This window comes from Bos mutus, chromosome 14 (assembly GCF_027580195.1).
Source record: "Bos mutus isolate GX-2022 chromosome 14, NWIPB_WYAK_1.1, whole genome shotgun sequence".
NCBI classification, from domain to species: Eukaryota; Metazoa; Chordata; class Mammalia; order Artiodactyla; family Bovidae; genus Bos; species Bos mutus.
The window spans coordinates 70780754-70799400 of record NC_091630.1 but is presented as its reverse complement, the minus strand read 5'-3'; the positions used below and the strand labels follow the sequence as shown (position 1 = coordinate 70799400).

The following is an 18647-nucleotide window of genomic DNA, read 5'->3' as shown; positions in this document are numbered from 1 at the left end:
AGCTGCTCCCTTCTTCCCTCATCTGGATGTCAGCCTCTAAGTGACCCTTTCACGCACTGGCGATTTCAATTGCTGGCTACGTCCATTTCTATCTCCAGTCCATCAGCACTCTCAAGAATGGGGCAAATCTTACTGCAGGCACTAGGAAGTCCCTAGGGAATGAGCAACAGGGGCTCATCAGAAAGCAAGAGTGAGGTGCTAGGAGTCCTTTCAAGGTCACCTGGTCCCTTCTCCAATGCTAATGATGAGGAAAGGAAGGCCCTAGAAAAGGGGGAATTGCATAGCCCCGTCCACAGCCCGGTGGGACTTTCTTAAGCTCCCCTCCTTAAACCCTTCCACCTGCAGAAGGAAAAGGGACACCTGCGCCTGTGTGAACCTCACCAGGTTCCCACCGAGATCGCTGCCTCGTGTTTACCTCCTGAGTCCTGGCCACACCCGGCAGCGTGTGAACACACAGGAAGCCAAGGCTGGGGCGGCGAGGAATGCGACCTCAAGCTCACTCGGGGCAGACGCCAGCCCAGGTCCCTGCACGCCCACGGCTCTGCTGTGCACACCTCCAGCAGCGTCTGTGGGCCTCCTGAGGACTGCACGTTCTCAGGTGACAGACTCCACCCTGCCCTCCGCTGAGGCCTCCAGCAACCCCAACACAGTGGAGAGAGCCAGACGAGTGTGAGCAAAATCGGTCTTTCCTTTAAAGTCAGTGGCTGCCATTACCCGTCACGGCTTACCAATGAAGGCCAGGGATGTCAGGGCAGCCGCCAGATCTGACTCATGATCTTAGATGACTTAACAGTGAAACACAAATCCCGAGTGAGTCAGGCTGCAGCTGGTGGGGCCTCACCAGGCTGGAAACGTTGAAGGAATCCTTTGGCCTCCGGATCCACCCCACCCCAACCCTGTTTCGATTTTGACCTTGCTTTGTTGTTATTGTTTGACATTATTATTAAGCATTTCAGGGTTTTTTTTTTTTTTTTTAAGAATCATATATTATTAGAACTAGAAAAGTTCCTTTGCCATCATTTCCCACCCGGTTTTACAGATGCTGTCCAAGGTCTGCTGGGAGGCAAAAATAGGACTGGGGCCTGTGTCCCCCCCGAGTTCTGTGCCAGTGACCGGGCACCGAAACCAGCCTCTTGGCCTCAGCCTGTGGCTGGGGAGGCTCACGGTCCACTGGGAACAAGCCAGGCCTGCAGCTGGTCGGGGAAGAACTCTGTCCATCCCCCGACTCTCCTCAGTCCTGCGCTCCCTGGATTCTATTCTAGCACCGCCCACCCCGCCCCCTTTCCTGCTGAATTTTACTCAATCTCATAGCGGATTTGGGCAGCTTTAGGTTAAGCAGGCAAAGTTATTAACCGGGCGCCCTTGGCTCGCTGGCCTTTCCTGCCATCCAACGCCCGGCCAGGCCAACTCCACGGCCCTGCTTGCAGGAGGGCTTCCTGGAGTCGGCGGCGGCACGAGGTGGCCCTGGCCTTTTACTCCTTCCAGGGTTGGGCTCAGGGACTTGCAGGAGACTCCCGCACCCTCGGCCCTCGTGGGCTGGTCCGAGCCCACCTGGCGACCCCGCCACCCCTTCCGGGTTTCCCGGCAGCGGAGGCGGCCGGCTGGGAGAGGATAGGCTGACGGATTGGGGAGCTGGGCTCGCAGACGCCGCGCACGCGCGGGAGCCCGCGGAGCCGTTTAGGAAATGACTAGCTCGCGCGCCCGGCCCCGGGCCAGTCCCGCAGGCCCCGCCCCTCTCCGACAGGCCCCGCCCTGCCCGCTTCGCCTCTCCAGGCCCCGCCCCCCTCCGATAGGCTCCAACCTCCCTGCCCCGCCTCTCCAGGCCCCGCCCCTTTCCGATAGGCCCCGACCTCCCCTCCCCGCCTCTCCAGGCCACGCCCCCACACCTGGCCCCGCCCCGCGCCCCGCCCAGCGGACAGCGATGTCCGAGGACCAGCCGGCTGCCGCTAGCGCGGGTGCTGGGCAGAGCGGCGGGCGGGGTTGCGGCCCGAAGTCCGGGCCGGGTGGCCCGAGGCGCCCGAGCCCGGTGTGCCCAGTCGGCCTCGGCCGCGGCGGCGGGGCAGCCATGGCGGAGGCCGCGCCGCATCACCCGGCGCTGCCCTCGGGGTTGCTGGAGCTGTGCGCGCTGCTGGGGGCCCCTCGGGACAGCCTTCGCTGCTCGGAGCAGGTGAGGGCGCGGCGCGGTCACGGCGCGGGCGGGGCGGGGCAGCGGCGACGGGCCTGTGCGCACGGAGCCCCAGGCGTCCGCGGGGCTGGGGCGCTGCGCCCAGGTCCGGCGCGGCGGCCGCCTCAAGCCGCCGGTGTGGGAGCAGCTGCCGGCCGGCCCCCCAGCCGCGGTGGAATCGTGAGCGGCTGCGGGCTAGGGGCTCCCGCCCGCTCCCCTCCTTCCGGAAGACAGCTCCGGCGGGACCCGGTGCAGGCGCACCGCGGAGAGCCGGCTGGAGACAGCGCGCGTCCGTCGGCCTGCTTCTTAAGCGCTTCGGCCGCTCGGCTTCTCCGTCTCAGGACGCCCATCTGGGCCAGGTGGAGACGCGGCCGGGCCGCCTGCACTTCCGAGGCGTCCAGGACCAAATCTTTGTCCGCTGTTAAGTGATTTTACTCATTCCACAGATTCTGTGTCTCCTAGGTGCCGGGGCTCTTCTAGGCAGGTCATAAGGATGTTTTTGGTAGATTTAAGGACCGCCTTAATGTATTTTGCATTTAGATGGTAAGCGGTGAAAGGAGCTGTTTTTCTCTGTAAAACACTTTACAATCCGCCTCCCCCTGTTCTCCGCTCTGCACCCTGGTAGCCGAAGTGTCAAGCTCCTATCCCTTTCTCTGGGAGGGCAGCTTGGGACATTCTTGTTTCTTCCCTGTGTTCTCACTTTTTCTTAGTTCCGGAGCCCTGGCTCTCTCTGGAGTGGGTCTGCGGCCCTCCCCCTTGTCCCAGATGCCTGTGACGCTGTCATTTTTCTCTTGGTAGTGGCGATGCCCGGTGTGTTCAGAGTCCCTGACCCTGCTGCCCTTACGCCAGCAGGTCCTTTCCTCTGGTTCCAGATGACCTTAAGGAAAGGCAGAGAAAGGCATTTGAGTATTTAAGGCAGCCGGGTTGAATGGACATTACCCAGAGGCACTAAATGTTGTAAAATGATCCTGATATATGTCTGGTAATGGCTTAGTGGTCTCTACTCCTTGGCTTTATATAAGGCCAATTTCCACGATTTCTGCATTTCCCTCCTCCTCTCTGTCAACCCTCTCAGTCTGGGTCCCTCTTTGATCTATTGTGTCCTCTGACCCTTGTGGATTGAGTCAAGCCATCTCCCTGCCTCTCAGTGCCAAGTGGCATTCCCCCCTTTTTCTTCTGACGGGAAATGACCTGGTTTCGGTTGTGGTCTTCTCTGCAGTTAGGCTGTCTTGTGTCTCTAGTGATTACAACACTGTCTCTTAGTTGCCATGATGTGAAGGGATGAATCAACTGGAGTAGTTACAGTGGTACTTTCCTGAGCTAAACAGACTACAGCGTTTCCCAAGGCAAGTGGGCAGTCGGCCATTCTGCATTTGAGTCTTCATCCTCTTTTTATACTTTGCTTCTGTTAGGGCTTGGGCAGACGGTGGAAGGAACAGTGGTTGAAGGAGCAGGAGAAAAAGCATTGTGGTGGGATGGAGTAACATCCTCCTTCTAAGACCAACATTAATGTTACAGGTAACCGAACGTAGGATATCATTCATTCAGTTCTATTTTCAGCTGTTATATTATTTTGAATGTTCAAGTCTTTTCAGTTCAGTTCACTTGCTCAGTCGTGTCCGACTCTTTGCAACCCCGTGGACTGCAGCACACGAGGCCTCCCTGTCCATCACCAACTCCCAGAGCTTACTCCAACCTATGTCCGCCGAGTTGGTGATGCCATCCAACCATCTCATCCTCTGTCGTCCCCTTCTCCTCCTGCCCTCAATCTATCCCAGCATAGGGTTTTTTCAAATGAGTCAGCTCTTCACATCAGGTGGCCAAAGTATTGGAGTTTCAGCTTCAACATCAGTCCTTCCAATGAATATTCAGGACTGATTTCCTTTAGGATGGACTGGTTGGATCTCCTTGCAGTCCAAGGGACTCTCAAGAGTCTTCTCCAACACCACAGTTCAAAAGCATCAATTCTTCACCACTCAGCTTTCTTTATAGTCCAACTCTCACGTCCAAACATGACTACTGGAAAAACCACAGCTTTAACTAGATGGACCTTTGTTGGCAAAGTAACATCTCTGCTTTTTAATATGCCGTCTAGGTTGGTCATAACTTTCTTTCCAAGGAGTAAGCATCTTTTCATATCATGGCTGCAGTCACCACCTGCAGTGATTTTGGAGCCCCCCAAAAATAAAGTCTGCCACTGTTTCCACTGTTTTCCAAGTCTTTTAAATGAGGTTTAGGTTTTACTTCTTAAAAATCATCGTTTGTCTCTGATTCAGTCATTCCTATTTGGTGACACATGAAAACAGAAACCCAGAGATATGAGCCAGGACCAGTTTGATGTTAGGCTAGTGTAGTGTCCTAACTTTTGTTTTATTTATTCCTTAGATAGGGTGCTGTTTGTTTTATTGAGGTTAGTGACAAAGAATTCAAGCATGCAGTTCAATCCCTAGTGAGTTATTGTGGTCAGTTACATTTCCCTCCACTCATTGGTTGCTATGGAGACTAGACGCAGAGATGCGAAGGCATCCATCATAAATCCATCACAGGATGATGGAAAAGTGCTCAGAGCCCCTTTCATAGTGTAGGTGACTGGCGTAAATCTTGTGTATGGAAGCACATTTTTATGTGTTTTTTTTTTTAGAGGTAAGCCTTCTGGCTTTCAATTTCTAGAGCAGCACCATCTGACAGAACTTTCTAGATGATGACAACCAGTACTGTTCACCTTCACCACACAGTGTGGTAGCCACTGGCCGCAGGTGGCTACTGGCTGCCTGAAGTGTGGCTAGTGCCACTGAGGAACCAAATTTTATATTTCACTTAATTTTAATTAATTTAAGTAGTCAGATGTGGCTACTGGTGACTGTGTTGGACTTTCCTGGAGCATTAAAAAAAACAACAACTCTATTTCTGTTTTATTTCACAAATGACAGCCAGTCCCATAGTGAAAATCAATGCCTTTATATCATCTAATGAATTTAGAGTGTTGTGGTTTTTACTTTTTAGTAAGTTCTTGTCTGGGAGACGAGAGCAGGAAACTACCCTGGGTGGAGTCTGTGAAAAAGGACCTCGTCTTCCTCCTGGGGCTGGGGCGGGTGAAGGGCGGTTGCAATATGTATCAGAGAGTAACATGAACCCTTTGGGGTCAAAGGTTGAACTTTCAGGAGTTTAGTGTAATTACAGAGTCGGGGATGCCCGAGCATGTACAGGTAACTGCCCGTTGTTTAGCGTGATGCAGACTTGAGAGCAGCCCAGCTGTCTGTCAGAAGGGGACTGGGCAAAAGCAGTGCTAAACTGTCCACAGTGGGACACCCCAGAGGGTCCACATGGGCTTCCCTGGTGGCGCTGGTGCTAAAGATCCCACCTGCCAGTGCAGGAGATGTAACAGATGCGGGCTTGATCCCTGGGTCGAGCAGATTCCCTGGAGGAGGGCATGCAGCCCACTCCAGTGCTCTTGCCTGGAGACGCGCATGGACAGAGGAGCTTGGTAGGCTCCAGTCTGTGGGGTCACAAAGAGACAGGACTTAGCACAAAGTGTCAACAGGGGAGTCAGCACACTGTATGGTTACATGGGGAAAGGCTAATGAAGTCATTTAAATATGGTGATTGCGTTTATGAAAAATCGTTTATACGTTTAGGAAAGGATCAGCCTGTGTCCCATGCGATGTGGAGCATGGCTTTAGAGGCGTGGGATTGTGGGGGAGGCATTCCCTTCCTGTTGTTATTGTTACTATTTTTTTTTAAATGAGACTGTATTGCTTATCTAATCAGAGAAGACAACAGGGATTTCCATTTTGGGGACAACAAAGACAGATGTGTGAGGAACGGCCAAGTCCAGGTTGGCTGCGTTGTGGCCACATGACTTTCACTGACTGAAGGGAACTAGTGGGAGTTCATGGGCTTGAGCATAATTTTCCGTGCAGACTGAGCACGCCTCCAGAGATCACGAGTGCCAGGGGACTGGATGAACAGCACCCCCACAGGGCCATCCTGTGTGCTGACCGTGGGGCCAGAAAGAGGAGGGCAGCACATCCCCACCCCACCCTTCTGAGGGTGACACAGGACCACTGTGTCGGCAGCGACGCTCTGGGGGTGCTGTGAGAGGGGAGGTGGACTCTGGATGGTGACATTCCAGGAGGTGGTGAGCCAGGCGTGAGGCCGGAGGGGGCGTGCGGCCCTGGCTGCAGGATGAGGAAAGGCCCCCTCCAGTGAGTGTGAGAGAAGAGCAGTCGCTGGTGAGGAGGGGGGCTGAAGCATGAGCTGGGCACTGTCCCACAGAGCAAAGAGCAGGAAGAAGCACAGCATTGTGACAGGCGCGTGTATCGAGGCGACTGAGGACTTGAGCATGACTGAGACATGAGCAGCTTGGGCACCCTGGCTTTGGAAGCGGGCCGGCTGCTGCCTGGGTGCACAAGCAGTGCGGGGCCTGTCTGACCCGGGATACGTGCGCTGTGGGATCCCTGCATGGAGTATGTAGTGAGGATGGTAATGAGTAGAAACAGAGACCTTTTTTTAGGTCTGGCTTCCCAGGCGGTGCTAGTGGTGAAGAACCAGCTTGCCAATGCGCAAGACGTAAGAGGTGCAGGTTCGATCCCTGAGTCGGGACAATCCCCTGGAGAAGGGCATGGCAACCCACTCCAGTATTCTGGCCTGGAAAATTCCATGGACTGTATAGTCCCTGGGGTGGCAAAGAGTCAGACACGACTGAGCAACTTTCACTTTCACTTTTCTAACGACGACGACAACAAAAGCTGTCTCATGCCGTGTGGAGAGGGCCTGTCTATTCCTCTGGCTGTGGACTGTGATCTGCTCCAGGAGCTGTTGCACCCTGAGGGGAGGCGCTCCCCAGTCTCTGTGGATGCAGCATCTCACACGAGGAGGAAGTAGACCAGCACGTGTTCATAGTGGATTGGTCTAAACTGCTGGAGTTTGATAGGAAGGTTTTAGAGAAGGTTTCACGTGTGTGAAGACAAGGTTTCCTTTCATACACGAAGATTTTAAATTATACAGTAAGGATTTCCCATGTTTGGTCTTGGTTCCTACTGATCAAGGACCTACTGGTCCTTGGCATTAACTTTTCCCCCTAAGAATAAGCAAACTTTATCTGAATTCAGATTACATCTCATGAACATGAGCCTGTTGAGCTCAGAGTGTATTTCCTGACTGAAAATGCTGTTATTATAGAAGTCCTTTGAAGTCTAGGTGTCCCCTGTTATACCTCTGATTCTTACTGAAATGTTGTTGCTGGCTGTTCTTCTTTGCCAATCAAGGTCACATTTTTCTGGTGACAGTGGTGTTCTTCCTCATGCCATTTCTAGGCTCCCTCAAAGGCCCTAGGATACCCACTCCCCACCGTGCCCCAGGCCACCTCTTTCCTTCCCTACCTTTTATACCCAGAGAGTCCTGTTTTAAACTTGGCTATCTTTAGCTGGCTCAGCACCCCCACCTCCTCACTCACAGACTGAGGTTCATATGCCTTCCTTGGAAGATCTGACATCAACCTGGTGCCTGTGTTTGTTTAGTCGTAACTCACCAGAAAGAACTCCCTTAGGTATTTAGTTTGATAGGAAAGAGTTAGAAGATGCCTTATGTTATATGGGGGAAGGGTGAAAAGATAAAAGCTTAACAAAATCTTGGACCAAGTTAGAGCTGAAAAGAATTGAGGCTAAAAGAGCCCCTTTTGTGGATGCTGGGATGGCCATGCAGATGGGGGAGGAGGCAGCTGCTCTCTGTGTCCAGCAGGGCCTCCCTCACTCCCCTTTGCGTCCCTCTACGTCAGAGGCGACACAAGCAGCATGCGTGCTGGGCCGGCTGGCATGGCAGTCTTGTTGTTCAGTTGCTAAGTCATGTCCGACTCTTTGTGAGCCCATGGTCTGCAGCACGCCAGGCTACCCTGTCCTTCACTATCTCCTGGAGCTTGCTCATACTCATGACCATTGAGTCAGTGATGCCATCCAACCATCTCATCCTCTGTCGTCCCCTTCTCCTCCTGCCTTCAATCTTTCCCAGCATCAGGGTCTTTTCTTAATGAGTCAGTTCTTTGCATCAGGTGGCCAAAGTATTAGAGCTTCAGCTTTAGCATCAGTCCTTCCAATGAACATTCAGGGTTTATTTCCTTTGGGATTGACTGGTTTGATATCCTTGCAGTCCAAGGGACTCTCAAGAGTCTTCTCCAGCACCACAGTTTGAAAGCATCAATTCTTTGGCACTCAGTCTTCTTTATAGTCCAACTCTCACATCCATACCCGGATACTACTGGAAAAAAGCATCCTACTGGAAAAAGCATAGCTTTGACTCTATGGACCTTTGTCAGCAAAGTGATATATTTGCTTTTAATATGCTGTCTAGGTTTGTCATAGCTTTTCTTCCAAGGAGCAGGCATCAGGCACATGTCAGTAAATGTGTCTGTGTGGATCTGATAAGATGCAGAGCCCTTCTCGGGGCTCACCCTCTGCACCAGCCTCTGAGGGGGCTCAGGAGCTTCCTGGGGGCCCACGGGGGTTGAGCACTTGAACTGGGTCCCTTCTCTTAGTCCCTGAACTCACCTCTTGAAAGGGAAGCTCAGAGGGGCCAAGTAATCTGCTGTGGTTCTCATAGTGCTGGGATCTGAACTCTGGTCTCTATCGTGGTGCCGGAGCCTTGGAGCCGAGGGACCAGTTTGGTGTCCCTGTCAGCAGCTGAACGACCAGGCTCTGAGAGGGTCTGTTGCTCGCCTGAGAGTCCCTAAAAGCAGGTCTTATCATCTTGAGCTGCTGGTGGGAAAAGCCAGGCACAAGCTGCTGAACTCGCCTGGGGTTTGGGGGCTGGAGAGGCCAGAAGACAGGCCATGGATGCTCCCATGAGGGCTGGACAGCAACAGGCCTCGGTGCTGACTCTCATTTCCACCTGCCCCAGGTTGCCCAGAGGAAGGGAGTCAAGGGCCCGTCTTTTCTGGATCCAGAGGTGCTGTCGGTCTTCGTGCCTCCTTTTGTCATGAAGGAGGACAGTCAGCCGGCTGCCTCGAACTGCACGACACCGGGTAAGAACAGGAAGCGCTCCTTCCGGAAGAAGAGAGAGAGGCCCAGAGTGGAGCTGGGGAAGGGCGTCCCCGGTGGCCCCAGGGGCCCAGACCCCGAGGACGTGAACATCCCCAACGGCGTGGACCTGCTTGCTCTGCCGCAACTCTGCTTCCCAGGTACGCATGGGCCGGCCTTTTCCTCCATGAGCCAGTTCCTGCTGATGAGCGGGCTTCTGTTCTGGCTTCACTTTCTCCCCGGTTGTAGAGAACTTGGGTCAGAGGACTTGACAGAAGGGCCTGTCTGGAGGCTCTGCCAAGAAGTTGATGGGGTTTCCTGGTCTTCGGGATTAAAACCGGCAGAGGCAGGGACACCCGTTCCCCGCTGGGCTTGGGACCCAGTCTCTACTCCAGGTGCAGCCTGAAGGTTCTGCCTGGGGTCCTGTCCCCCTGACCCTTCACGAAGGCTTCAGAGCACAGAGCACCCGCAGAGACACTGCTGCTGTGGGGGGTGGGGCACTGAGGAAGGCGCTGCACGGCTGGAGGAGTTAGCATGACTGGCCATCAAAGAGCCACATGTGACCGTGAGGTGGGGGGCACATGTCCTGTAGCTTATGGTTAGCCCAGGCCTCAGGGCAGACCCCACATGGCTGGAGTAAAGCTCCTTCTTCCTTTTCTCTGCCTACAGGGGGCTTGTGTGTGGCCTCTGAGCCCAGAGAGGACTGTGTCCACTTTCTGGTGCTGACCGACATCTGCGGCAACAGAACCTACGGCGTGGTGGCGCAGTACTACCGGCCCCTGCACGTACGTGGTTCACACAGCTTCCTTCTGAAGCCGGGTCTAGGTTGTGGGGTTATTTTGCAGTGAAATACACACTACGTGGCAATCACCATTTTAACCGTTAAAAACGTGTAGTTCAATGGCATCCAGTACGTTCGCCGTGCAGAGCCACCATCCCCACCGTCTAGTTCCGGGACATGTGTGTCACCCCAGAAGGTGGCGGGGTCTCACTGGCAGCACTCGCCAGTCCCTGCTGCCCCAGCCTGGGCCACTGCTCGTCTGCTCTCTGCCTCTGTGGCTTTGCCTGCTCTGGACATTGCATGTCGGTGGAACCATGCGACACGCGTCCTTCTGTATCTGGCTTTTTCCCACTTAGTGTGATGTCTTCAGAGCTCATCCATGTTGGAGCACATGTCAGGGCTTCCCTCCTTTGCACGGCTGTGGGATATTCCACGGTGTATATAAACCACATCCTGCTCCTCCACTCCTCAGCTGAGGGAACTTGGGGTTGTTTTGCCATGTGTCAGGTGCCTGGGCTTAGGTTTTGAGAAGACGACTCAGCCATCAAGCATTTGGGGGGTGTTTTCTGGGCAGGGCCACTGTGTATGACCCAGCTGGCCTTGGGGAGTTTGTAGGGACCATGATGGACTGGAATGTACAGGGTAATCGGCTGCCTACTTCCAACCCTGAAGAATACTCCCCTAAGGCCCAGATGAGAGGTCCCTGATATTTTTTACATAGTTAAAAAAAATTTTTATTGAGATGTAGTTGATTTACAATATTGTATTAGTTTCAGTGTGTGGCAAAGTGATTCAGTTATATATGTATATATACATACAGTTTTTAAGATCTTTTCCTTTATAGGTTATTATAAGAGGTTGAGTAAAGTTCCCTGTGCTATACAGCAGGTCCTTGCTGTTTATTTTATATGTAGAAGTATATATATTTTAATCCACAAATCCTAACTTATCCCTCCCCCTTTACCCTTTGGGTCACCATAAATTTGTCTTCTGTGAATTTATTTCTGTTTGTAAATGAGTTCAGTGTCTCATCATTTTAGATCCTACATAGAAGCAGTGTCACATGATATTTGTCTTTCTCTGGCTTACTTCGCTTAGTGCGATAACCTCTAGATCCATCCATGTTACTGCAAATGCCATTATTCCATTCTTTTTTATGGCTGAGTGATATTCCACTGTGCATATTCACCGCCTCTTCTTCATCCGTTCATCTGTCGAGGGACACAGCTTGTTTCCGTGTCCTGGCTACTGTAAACAGTGCTGCTGTGGACCTTGGAGGGCATGTATCTTTTGGAATTATGTTTTCTCCACACACATGGTGGGCCCTCCGATATTGTGCCCTTTGTGAGCTGTGCAGAGAGCTGTGCCTTTAGGAATCCCGCTGCTGTGTTCTTTTCTGGCGGACATCCCCCCATCATGGGCCGAGGCCTCTCCTGCCCCCTCCTCAGTCCACGATGCCCACCTGGCTCCCAGCCCTCTTGAATATGGCCTTTTGCCTAAGTGGGGCCCCCTTCTTGTGTCTCACTGTATTCTGACTGTGCACCCCTCTCACTGAAGGCAGCGAGCTTCTCCCAGGCAGGGTCCAGTCTTACTGTCTCTGTAGCCCCAGCACCTCACTCAGAGTGAGCTCCCCACGGGCTTCGTCAGTGTTGGTGGAAAGGTTGGTGCTCTCTCTCGTGAGGCGGTGACGCAGGCGGGACCAGCCAGATGTGCTGTCCAGCCCCCGTCCAGGCTTCTCTCTGGAGATGCAGGCACCATTGAAGATGGAGACCGGGATTTGCCAGGGTTTGACGGGAAGTGACGGTGCGGTTGCTTTTCTCCAGGATGAGTACTGCTTCTACAACGGCAAGACGCACTGGGAGGCGCTGGGGCCGGGCGGGAGCGCGGCCCGCTGCTTCGTGCCCTTCGCGGTGTGCGTGGTCTCCAGGTTCCCCTATTACAACGCCCTCAAGGACTGTCTCTCCTGGTGAGTCTGCACCCTGGGCAGCCGGGCTTCTGGGCTCCCACACCCAGAGGACTCCCCTGGTGGTGAGAAGTCCTGCAACTCCTGGAGCAGAGATTTCAGCTCTAATTAGCAACACAGAAGACGATGATTGGATGCTTGTATTTATTTTGTGATTTGATTTTTCTTTCAATTTCAGTTTATTGACTCATCTGAAGTTCTGTAAAGATTTCGAAGTTGACAATCACATAAAAGATTTTGCTGCAAAACTATCTTTAATACCTAGCCCACCACCTGGACCACTCCATTTGGTAATGAAATCCGAATTATCTTGTTTTTTTTTCTTTGCAAATAGTAAAAGTAAGATGATGAAGATGGTTTATTTATTTTTAATTGACATATAGTTGATTTACAATGTGTTAATTTCTGCTATATAGCAAAGTGATTCAGTTATACATATACATACATTCTTTATATTCTCTTCCATTCTGATTTATCATAGGATAGTGAATATAGTTCTCTATGCTGTACTGTTGGATCCTGTTTATCCATTCTGTATCTGATAGTTAGCATCTGATAGTCCCAAACTCCCACTCCAGCCCTCCCCAGTCACTCCCCTTTCGCATCCACCAGTCTGTTCTTACATCCGTGAGTCTGTCTCTGTCACGATAGCTTCATTTGTGTCATATTTTAGGTTTCACATATAACTGATACCATATGGTGTTTGTCTCTCTCTTTCTGACTTAGTCTGACGATCTCTAGTTGCATTCATGTTGCTGCAGAGCACATTATTTCATTCTGTTTTTATGGCTGAGTAGTAGTCCATTATATATAGGTACCACATCAGTGAAGATGGCTTACTCTTTTAAATGCTTTTAAGTTCTAGCTTTGTTTAAATTTTGCTTCTCAAGTTCCTTACAGAAGCATTTTATGCGTTGTGTCCAAAGGTTAGGAAACTAGAAGTAAATTAGAAAATTTGTCTTCTAAAAATTTAAAAATAAAATTTCAGTTTAAAGTCAAATATTTAGGCCTGAGTTTTGCTGAGTGGCTCATGATTAACAGATATTGAGCTAGTAATAGGCCCCTTTGGTGGTTAACATGTTAATTCATTACTGGCTATTCAGAAAACACATCAAATTTACTTACATTACAAATCCCCCCCCTTTTTTTTTGGTCTTGAATATGAGGTTTATATTTAACTTATTGATCTTTTTTCTTGTCCAGTGTAGTTAGTAAAAAGCAAGTGGTTTGGTTTTTTTGTTATTCATAGTGCCCTTGTGTTATTTAATTGATAGACAAGGGTTCCCAAACCGGGCTCTGTGAAACATGCCAGACTGCTAAGCTGTGTGATGAAACCTGTTTGAGTCAACGATTTCCAAACTAATTTAACTGCGGGATGCTTCCTTTTTTTGAAAACAAACATGTATTAAATAAATGTCTTGAAGTACATAGTAAATGTTAATTTCACTCTGGTAGTTCCTTCTGGAAGATTTTACCTATACATCTTGTTTTTTCTATGTTTTGATTATTATGGACAGTTGAGAAATTATTAGGATATTTGTGATTATTATTTATTATTAAAGTATATACATTTTTGTATTACCCTAAACCCAGCAGTCTGCTTGCGAGGGACATCCCACCAAGTACATTTCCCGGCGCAAGGCGGGCAGGATGTCTGTCTGTCTAGGTTCCAGTCTCAGAACCCTTGTGGGGAACGCTTGTTGGATTTCCGTATCAGGCAGTCACCTTTACTATGTGGATAACTGGTACTTTCTTTACATAAACATAAACAAGAACATAGTTTATGTTCTTGTTCTAGAAACTCAACCCCTGCACACTGAGGCCCTGCTACAGCAGTGAACCAAACTCCCTGAGTTCAGAACAGTGTTAGGGTTACTAATTTGTAGTAGTCTGTCTCTGAGCATAGGTCATGTGTAAATAGTACTTAACACCAGTTTTCTGTATCTTCGACTCTTGGAGTAACTAATACTTTGTTCCTACATTTCTACCACCTGGAGTGGGAAAGCTTCCTGGGGAAGTTGTTTTGGGGCAGGTTCGCGGGCATCTTCTGGACGCCTCTTTGCCCCACGTCCACCTCTCAGTCACACCTGGGTCCACCTCCAGCAGCTCTTTGTAGTTCCCCTGCTTCCACTGCCGCCGAGGTTCTGGGCCACCAGCTTCTCCCACCTGCATGACTTAGGGAACCACTGGCCTGTCCACTTCATTTGTTTTTTAAAGTTTTTATTTATGTTCGTGTCTATTTTTGGTTGTGCTGGGTCTCCGTTGCTGCAAGCAGGCTTTAGTTGCGGTCGGCAGAGTTGCCGTGCATGGCCTTCTCTGGTTGTGGAGCGTGGGCTCGCGGCGCTCAGGCTCGGTACTTGTGGCTCCTGGGCTCCAGAGCACAGGCTTGGCAGTTGTGATGCGTGGGTTTTCGTTGCCCCGTGGCATATGGAATCTTCCCAGACCAGGGACTGAACCCATGTCCCATTGACAGTGGATTCTTAACCACTGAAGCACCGGAAAAACCCTCCACTTCCAGTCCTGACCTTGCATTCAGCCTGTCCTTTGCTCAGTGGATAGAGAGATCCTTAAACTCTGTACTTTCCTTTTGGACTTACGATCCCCCACTGGTTTCTCCCTGGCCCCTGCACCCAGCCCTGCCTCTCCGTGTTACCATCCGGCTCCGTCTGTGCCATGAAGTCCTGGCTTGCTGTCGTCCAGCTGCACCGGGCCCCTGTCGTCCCTTGCACAGGACCTTCGCACGTGCTGGCCCCCCTCCAGCTCCTGCCGCTCTCTCAGGCCTGGCTCGGGTGCCAGGTCTCAGCGCTGCCCCTCTCACACTGTCCAGCACGGCCTCTCGCTCTCCTGCAGAGCTCAGCACAGCGGCAGTGTGGGCTTGAGTGTGCCTGTTTTCTGTTTAACATCCACTTCCTCCATCGGACTCTGGGCCACAGGAGCATAGAGGCCGTGCTCAGAGCTGCATTTCCAGCACTTGGCTGCTGCCCCGCAGAGCACTGTTCAGTGAGTGAACGAAAGGATGTTCTGGCATCACCAGCAGTGCTGAGTCAGGGCCTGCGTGCTGGGGCTCGTGGTTTGTCATGGGCTACGTTTGGATCAGACTTGTCCCTGGGCTCCTCCACTAACAAGTCTAATTAGCTGTGGGGTCCCAGTTGGTGTGGTGGCCATCATCTGTTGTAGTGCGAGTTGTAGAACTGTGGCTGTTAACTTGTGAAGAAACCTAAGAGGTCAGTTTCATCTGATGCAGGAGCTGATTAAGCAGTGTTTTCCAGAACCCACTGCAAACCAGTGTCAGACACCCCATCTGCCCATGTAAGAGCCCTTGCTGAGTGTGCCTGTGTGCCTGAGGCCAGGGCAGGCTTAACCCTGCTGTTCCCAGCTCTCCACCTCTTCAGAGGGACCCTGTCTTCCTCCTTCACATCTGCCTTCTGCTTCAACCTTTAACACATAATAAGCATCTTGTGAATGTGGGATTTGAATTTGAAGCATCATTTTAAAATAATATCATTTACTAAGATAAAGTGTCCTTAAAATTTTTTTGAATTCTGTATCTTTAAGGAGCTCTGGGGAGTCCCCGGTGGCTCGGTGGTAAAGAACCCACCTGTGGTGCAGGAGCCATGGGAGACTCAGGTTGAATCCCTGGGTTAGAAAGACCCCTGGAGGAGAACTTGGCAACACACTCCAGTATTCTTACCTGGGAAATCCCACAGACAGAGGAGCCTGGTGGGCTGTAGTCCATGGGGTTGCAGAGTCGGGCATGAGTAAAGTGACTTAGCACGCTCGCAAGGAACTTTGTTAAATTGCAAATATAAGCAAATATATAGTAAGTAGTAACCACAAATAATGTATACTGGTTAAGATTGGTTTGAACATGCTCGATTAAGAATTTGTGCTAATCAAACTGGATATTTGGGAGGCAGTTTATCTTTGTTTTGTCAATGAACAATTTGCTGTTTAAAGAGTTTAAGGGAGTCTGGGTGAGAAAGACATTCAGTTCAGTTCAGTCGCTCAGTTGTGTCTAACTCTTTGGACCCCATGGACTGCATCACGCCAGGCCTCCCTGTCCATCACCAACTCTGGAGCTTCCTCAAACTCATGTCCATTGAGTTGGTGATGCCATCCAACCATCTCATCCTCTGTCATCCCCTTCCCCTCCCACCTTCAATCTTTCCCAGCAACAGGGTCTTTTTGAATGAGTCAGTTCTTCACATCAGGTAGCCAAAGTGTTGGAGTTTCAGCTTCGGCATCAGTCCTTCCAATGAATGTTCAGGACTGATTTCCTTTAGAATGGACTGGTTGGATCTCCCTGCAGTCCAAGGGGCTCTGAAGAGTCTTCTTCAACACCACAGTTCAAAAGCATCAATTCTTCTGCTTTCTTTATAGTCCATCTCTCACCCCCATACATGACTATTGGAAAAACCACAGCTTTGACTAGACAGACCTTTGTTGGCAAAGTAATGTCTCTGCTTTTTAATATGCTGTCTAGGTTGGTCATAGATTTTCTTCCATGCAGCAAGTGTCTCTCAATTTCGCGGCTGCAGTGATTTTGGAGCTCCAAAAAATAAAGTCTGTCACTGTTTCCACTGTTTCCCCATCTATTTGCCATGAAATGATGGGACCAGATGCCATGATCTTAGTTTTCTGAATGTTGAGTTTTTTTTTTTTTGGCTGCACAGGGTCTTTTGTGGCATATGGGATCTAGTTCCCCCACCAGGGATCAAACCAAGGGCCTCAGCATTGAGAGCTCAGAGTCTTAGCCACTGGACCACCAGGGGAGTCCCTGAATATTGAGTTTTAAGTCAACTTTTTCACTCTTCTCTTTCACTTTCATCAAGAGGCTCTTTAGTGTAGGGAATATGCTATGCATAGGCCTGTACTGTAATTAACAGGGCTTCTTTGAAAAATAAGAACTACTTTCTCATAGCGCCCAAGCAAAGGGCTGGGAGCAATAAAAAGTACATCGTAGAAAAACATCTTGAAAACGAGATGTTGAATTACTGATGCGACTGATGGAAAACCGTTAGTGACTCTTCTCCTTACTGGAGCCTTGAGGGAGTTGCTGAGAAAGGTTGTCACTAGCTGAGGGGCTAAACAGAGTCATGAAAGGCCTGAAGGTTTGATATTGAGGACTGTACGTTGTATGTCTTTATCCCCGATCTGAGATTGTAAAAAACAGATATCTCTAGAGCACCTACAAGGAAGTAGATGTTAGCAATAAAAAGCACGCAAGTATTAGGATCTGGGCTTTTGCCTGCGAGGGGCATCAGCCCCCTGATCCCCACCTTATTTCTGAGTCTTGTTTTCCTTATTCTTCTGCGGTACCACTCCCTCAGGTCGATTCATTGTTGGGCTGGTCCCAACACTTCAGTTCTTCACTTTCTACCATAAGGGTGGTGTCATCTGCATATCTGAGGCTATTGATATTTCTCCTGGCAATCTTGATTCCAGCTTGTGCTTCTTCCAGCCCAGTGTTTCTCATGACGCACTCTGCATATAAGTTAAATAAGCAGGGTGACAATATACAGCCTTGACGTACTCCTTTTCCTATTTGGAACCAGTCTGTTGTTCCATGTCCAGTTCTAACTGTTGCTTCTTGACCTGCATACAGATTTCTCAGGAGGCAGGTCAGGTGGTTGGTCTGGTATTCCCAAAAGACGTTAGGTCCTCAATTTGTCATGAAACGTTCCTGGGAGTTCTGTTTATCTCTAGATGGTTTTATTTCTGTGACATTGGAGGTGACAACATGAGTCTTCGAAAGTGTCTTCTAACTCAGATGCTTTCTGAGCCCAAATGGTGAATTTCAGTGCCTTTCGGCCTCTGCTGGAAGCAGCTCCCTGAGCCAATGATGGAAACTGGTTGTTGCAGATATTTAACATGAAACCACTACAGATCGTGTTTCCCTCGAGAGCGGACCCCGAAAGCCCCCTCATCGACCTGGACCTTCACCTGCCCTTGCTGTGCTTCAGACCTGAGAAGGTGCTACAGGTATGCGCCCTCCACACCTGTGAGCACCTCATGCTAACTGACCTAACGGGACGTCAAAGAGAGGTTCTGCCTTTTTTTGCTTAAAACCAACTTTCACCGCAGAGCACACTGTTGGGGTCAGGGTGGTCTGGGTTCTGGCCCACGGATCGGGGGAGCCAGCGGGGAGCTGCCCTGCGTCCGGCCTCCCTGGGTGGCACCCTCACGACGCTTCAGGCTTGTGCTGTCCCCCGCCTGCCCCCCAGATCCTCAGCTGCCTCCTGACGGAGCAGCGCATCGTCTTCTTCTCGTCCAGCTGGGCTCTGCTGACGCTTGTGGCCGAGTGCTTCATGGCCTACCTGCACCCGCTGCAGTGGCAGCACACCTTCGTGCCCATCCTGTCCGGACAGATGCTGGACTTCCTCATGGCGCCGACCTCCTTCCTCATGGGCTGCCACCTCGACCACTTTGAGGAGGTCAGCAAGGTGAGCACCTGCTGCTGGATTCAGAGCGCTGAGTCACACGACTTTGAGAGGATGCGTGGGGAGCTGCTGGGCGGCGAGGGCGGGCACAGAGGACTGGGGCAGCTCCAGCACAGGGCACCGGCGTGCCCTCTTTGTCCTCGGGGTGTGCTCAGGGCCCGTGCTCTGAGCGTCACACCTGACACCGTGTCTCAGGTTTGCAGGGAGGTGAGGGCAGGCGTCAGAGTCGAGGTCACCTCTGCTGCGTACTAGTTATGAGACCCTGAGTGGCTTACTGGCCTTTGCTAAG

The 18647-nt window shown here is 51.0% G+C and overlaps 1 protein-coding gene across 5 annotated transcripts in view; it reads left to right on the top strand.

Annotated features, from left to right (window-relative positions):
• Positions 1 to 1903: 1903 nt before the first annotated feature.
• DENND3 (DENN domain containing 3) overlaps positions 1904 to 18647 on the top strand; it is a 52307-nt gene continuing 35563 nt past the window's right edge. The window contains exons 1-7 of one of the 5 annotated variants that reach the window (XM_070382701.1): positions 1905 to 2167; positions 9056 to 9335; positions 9844 to 9959; positions 11779 to 11921; positions 12097 to 12208; positions 17781 to 17900; positions 18143 to 18361. In XM_070382701.1, coding sequence (XP_070238802.1) covers positions 1922 to 2167; positions 9056 to 9335; positions 9844 to 9959; positions 11779 to 11921; positions 12097 to 12208; positions 17781 to 17900; positions 18143 to 18361 — 1236 coding nt within the window. In that variant the 5' untranslated portion in view covers positions 1905 to 1921. Of the gene's footprint in view, positions 2168 to 2254; positions 2585 to 3563; positions 3683 to 9055; positions 9336 to 9843; positions 9960 to 11778; positions 11922 to 12096; positions 12209 to 17780; positions 17901 to 18142; positions 18362 to 18647 lie in introns of those variants that run through there. The other 4 variants (XM_070382700.1, XM_070382703.1, XM_070382702.1 and 1 more) reach the window with 4 other exon arrangements.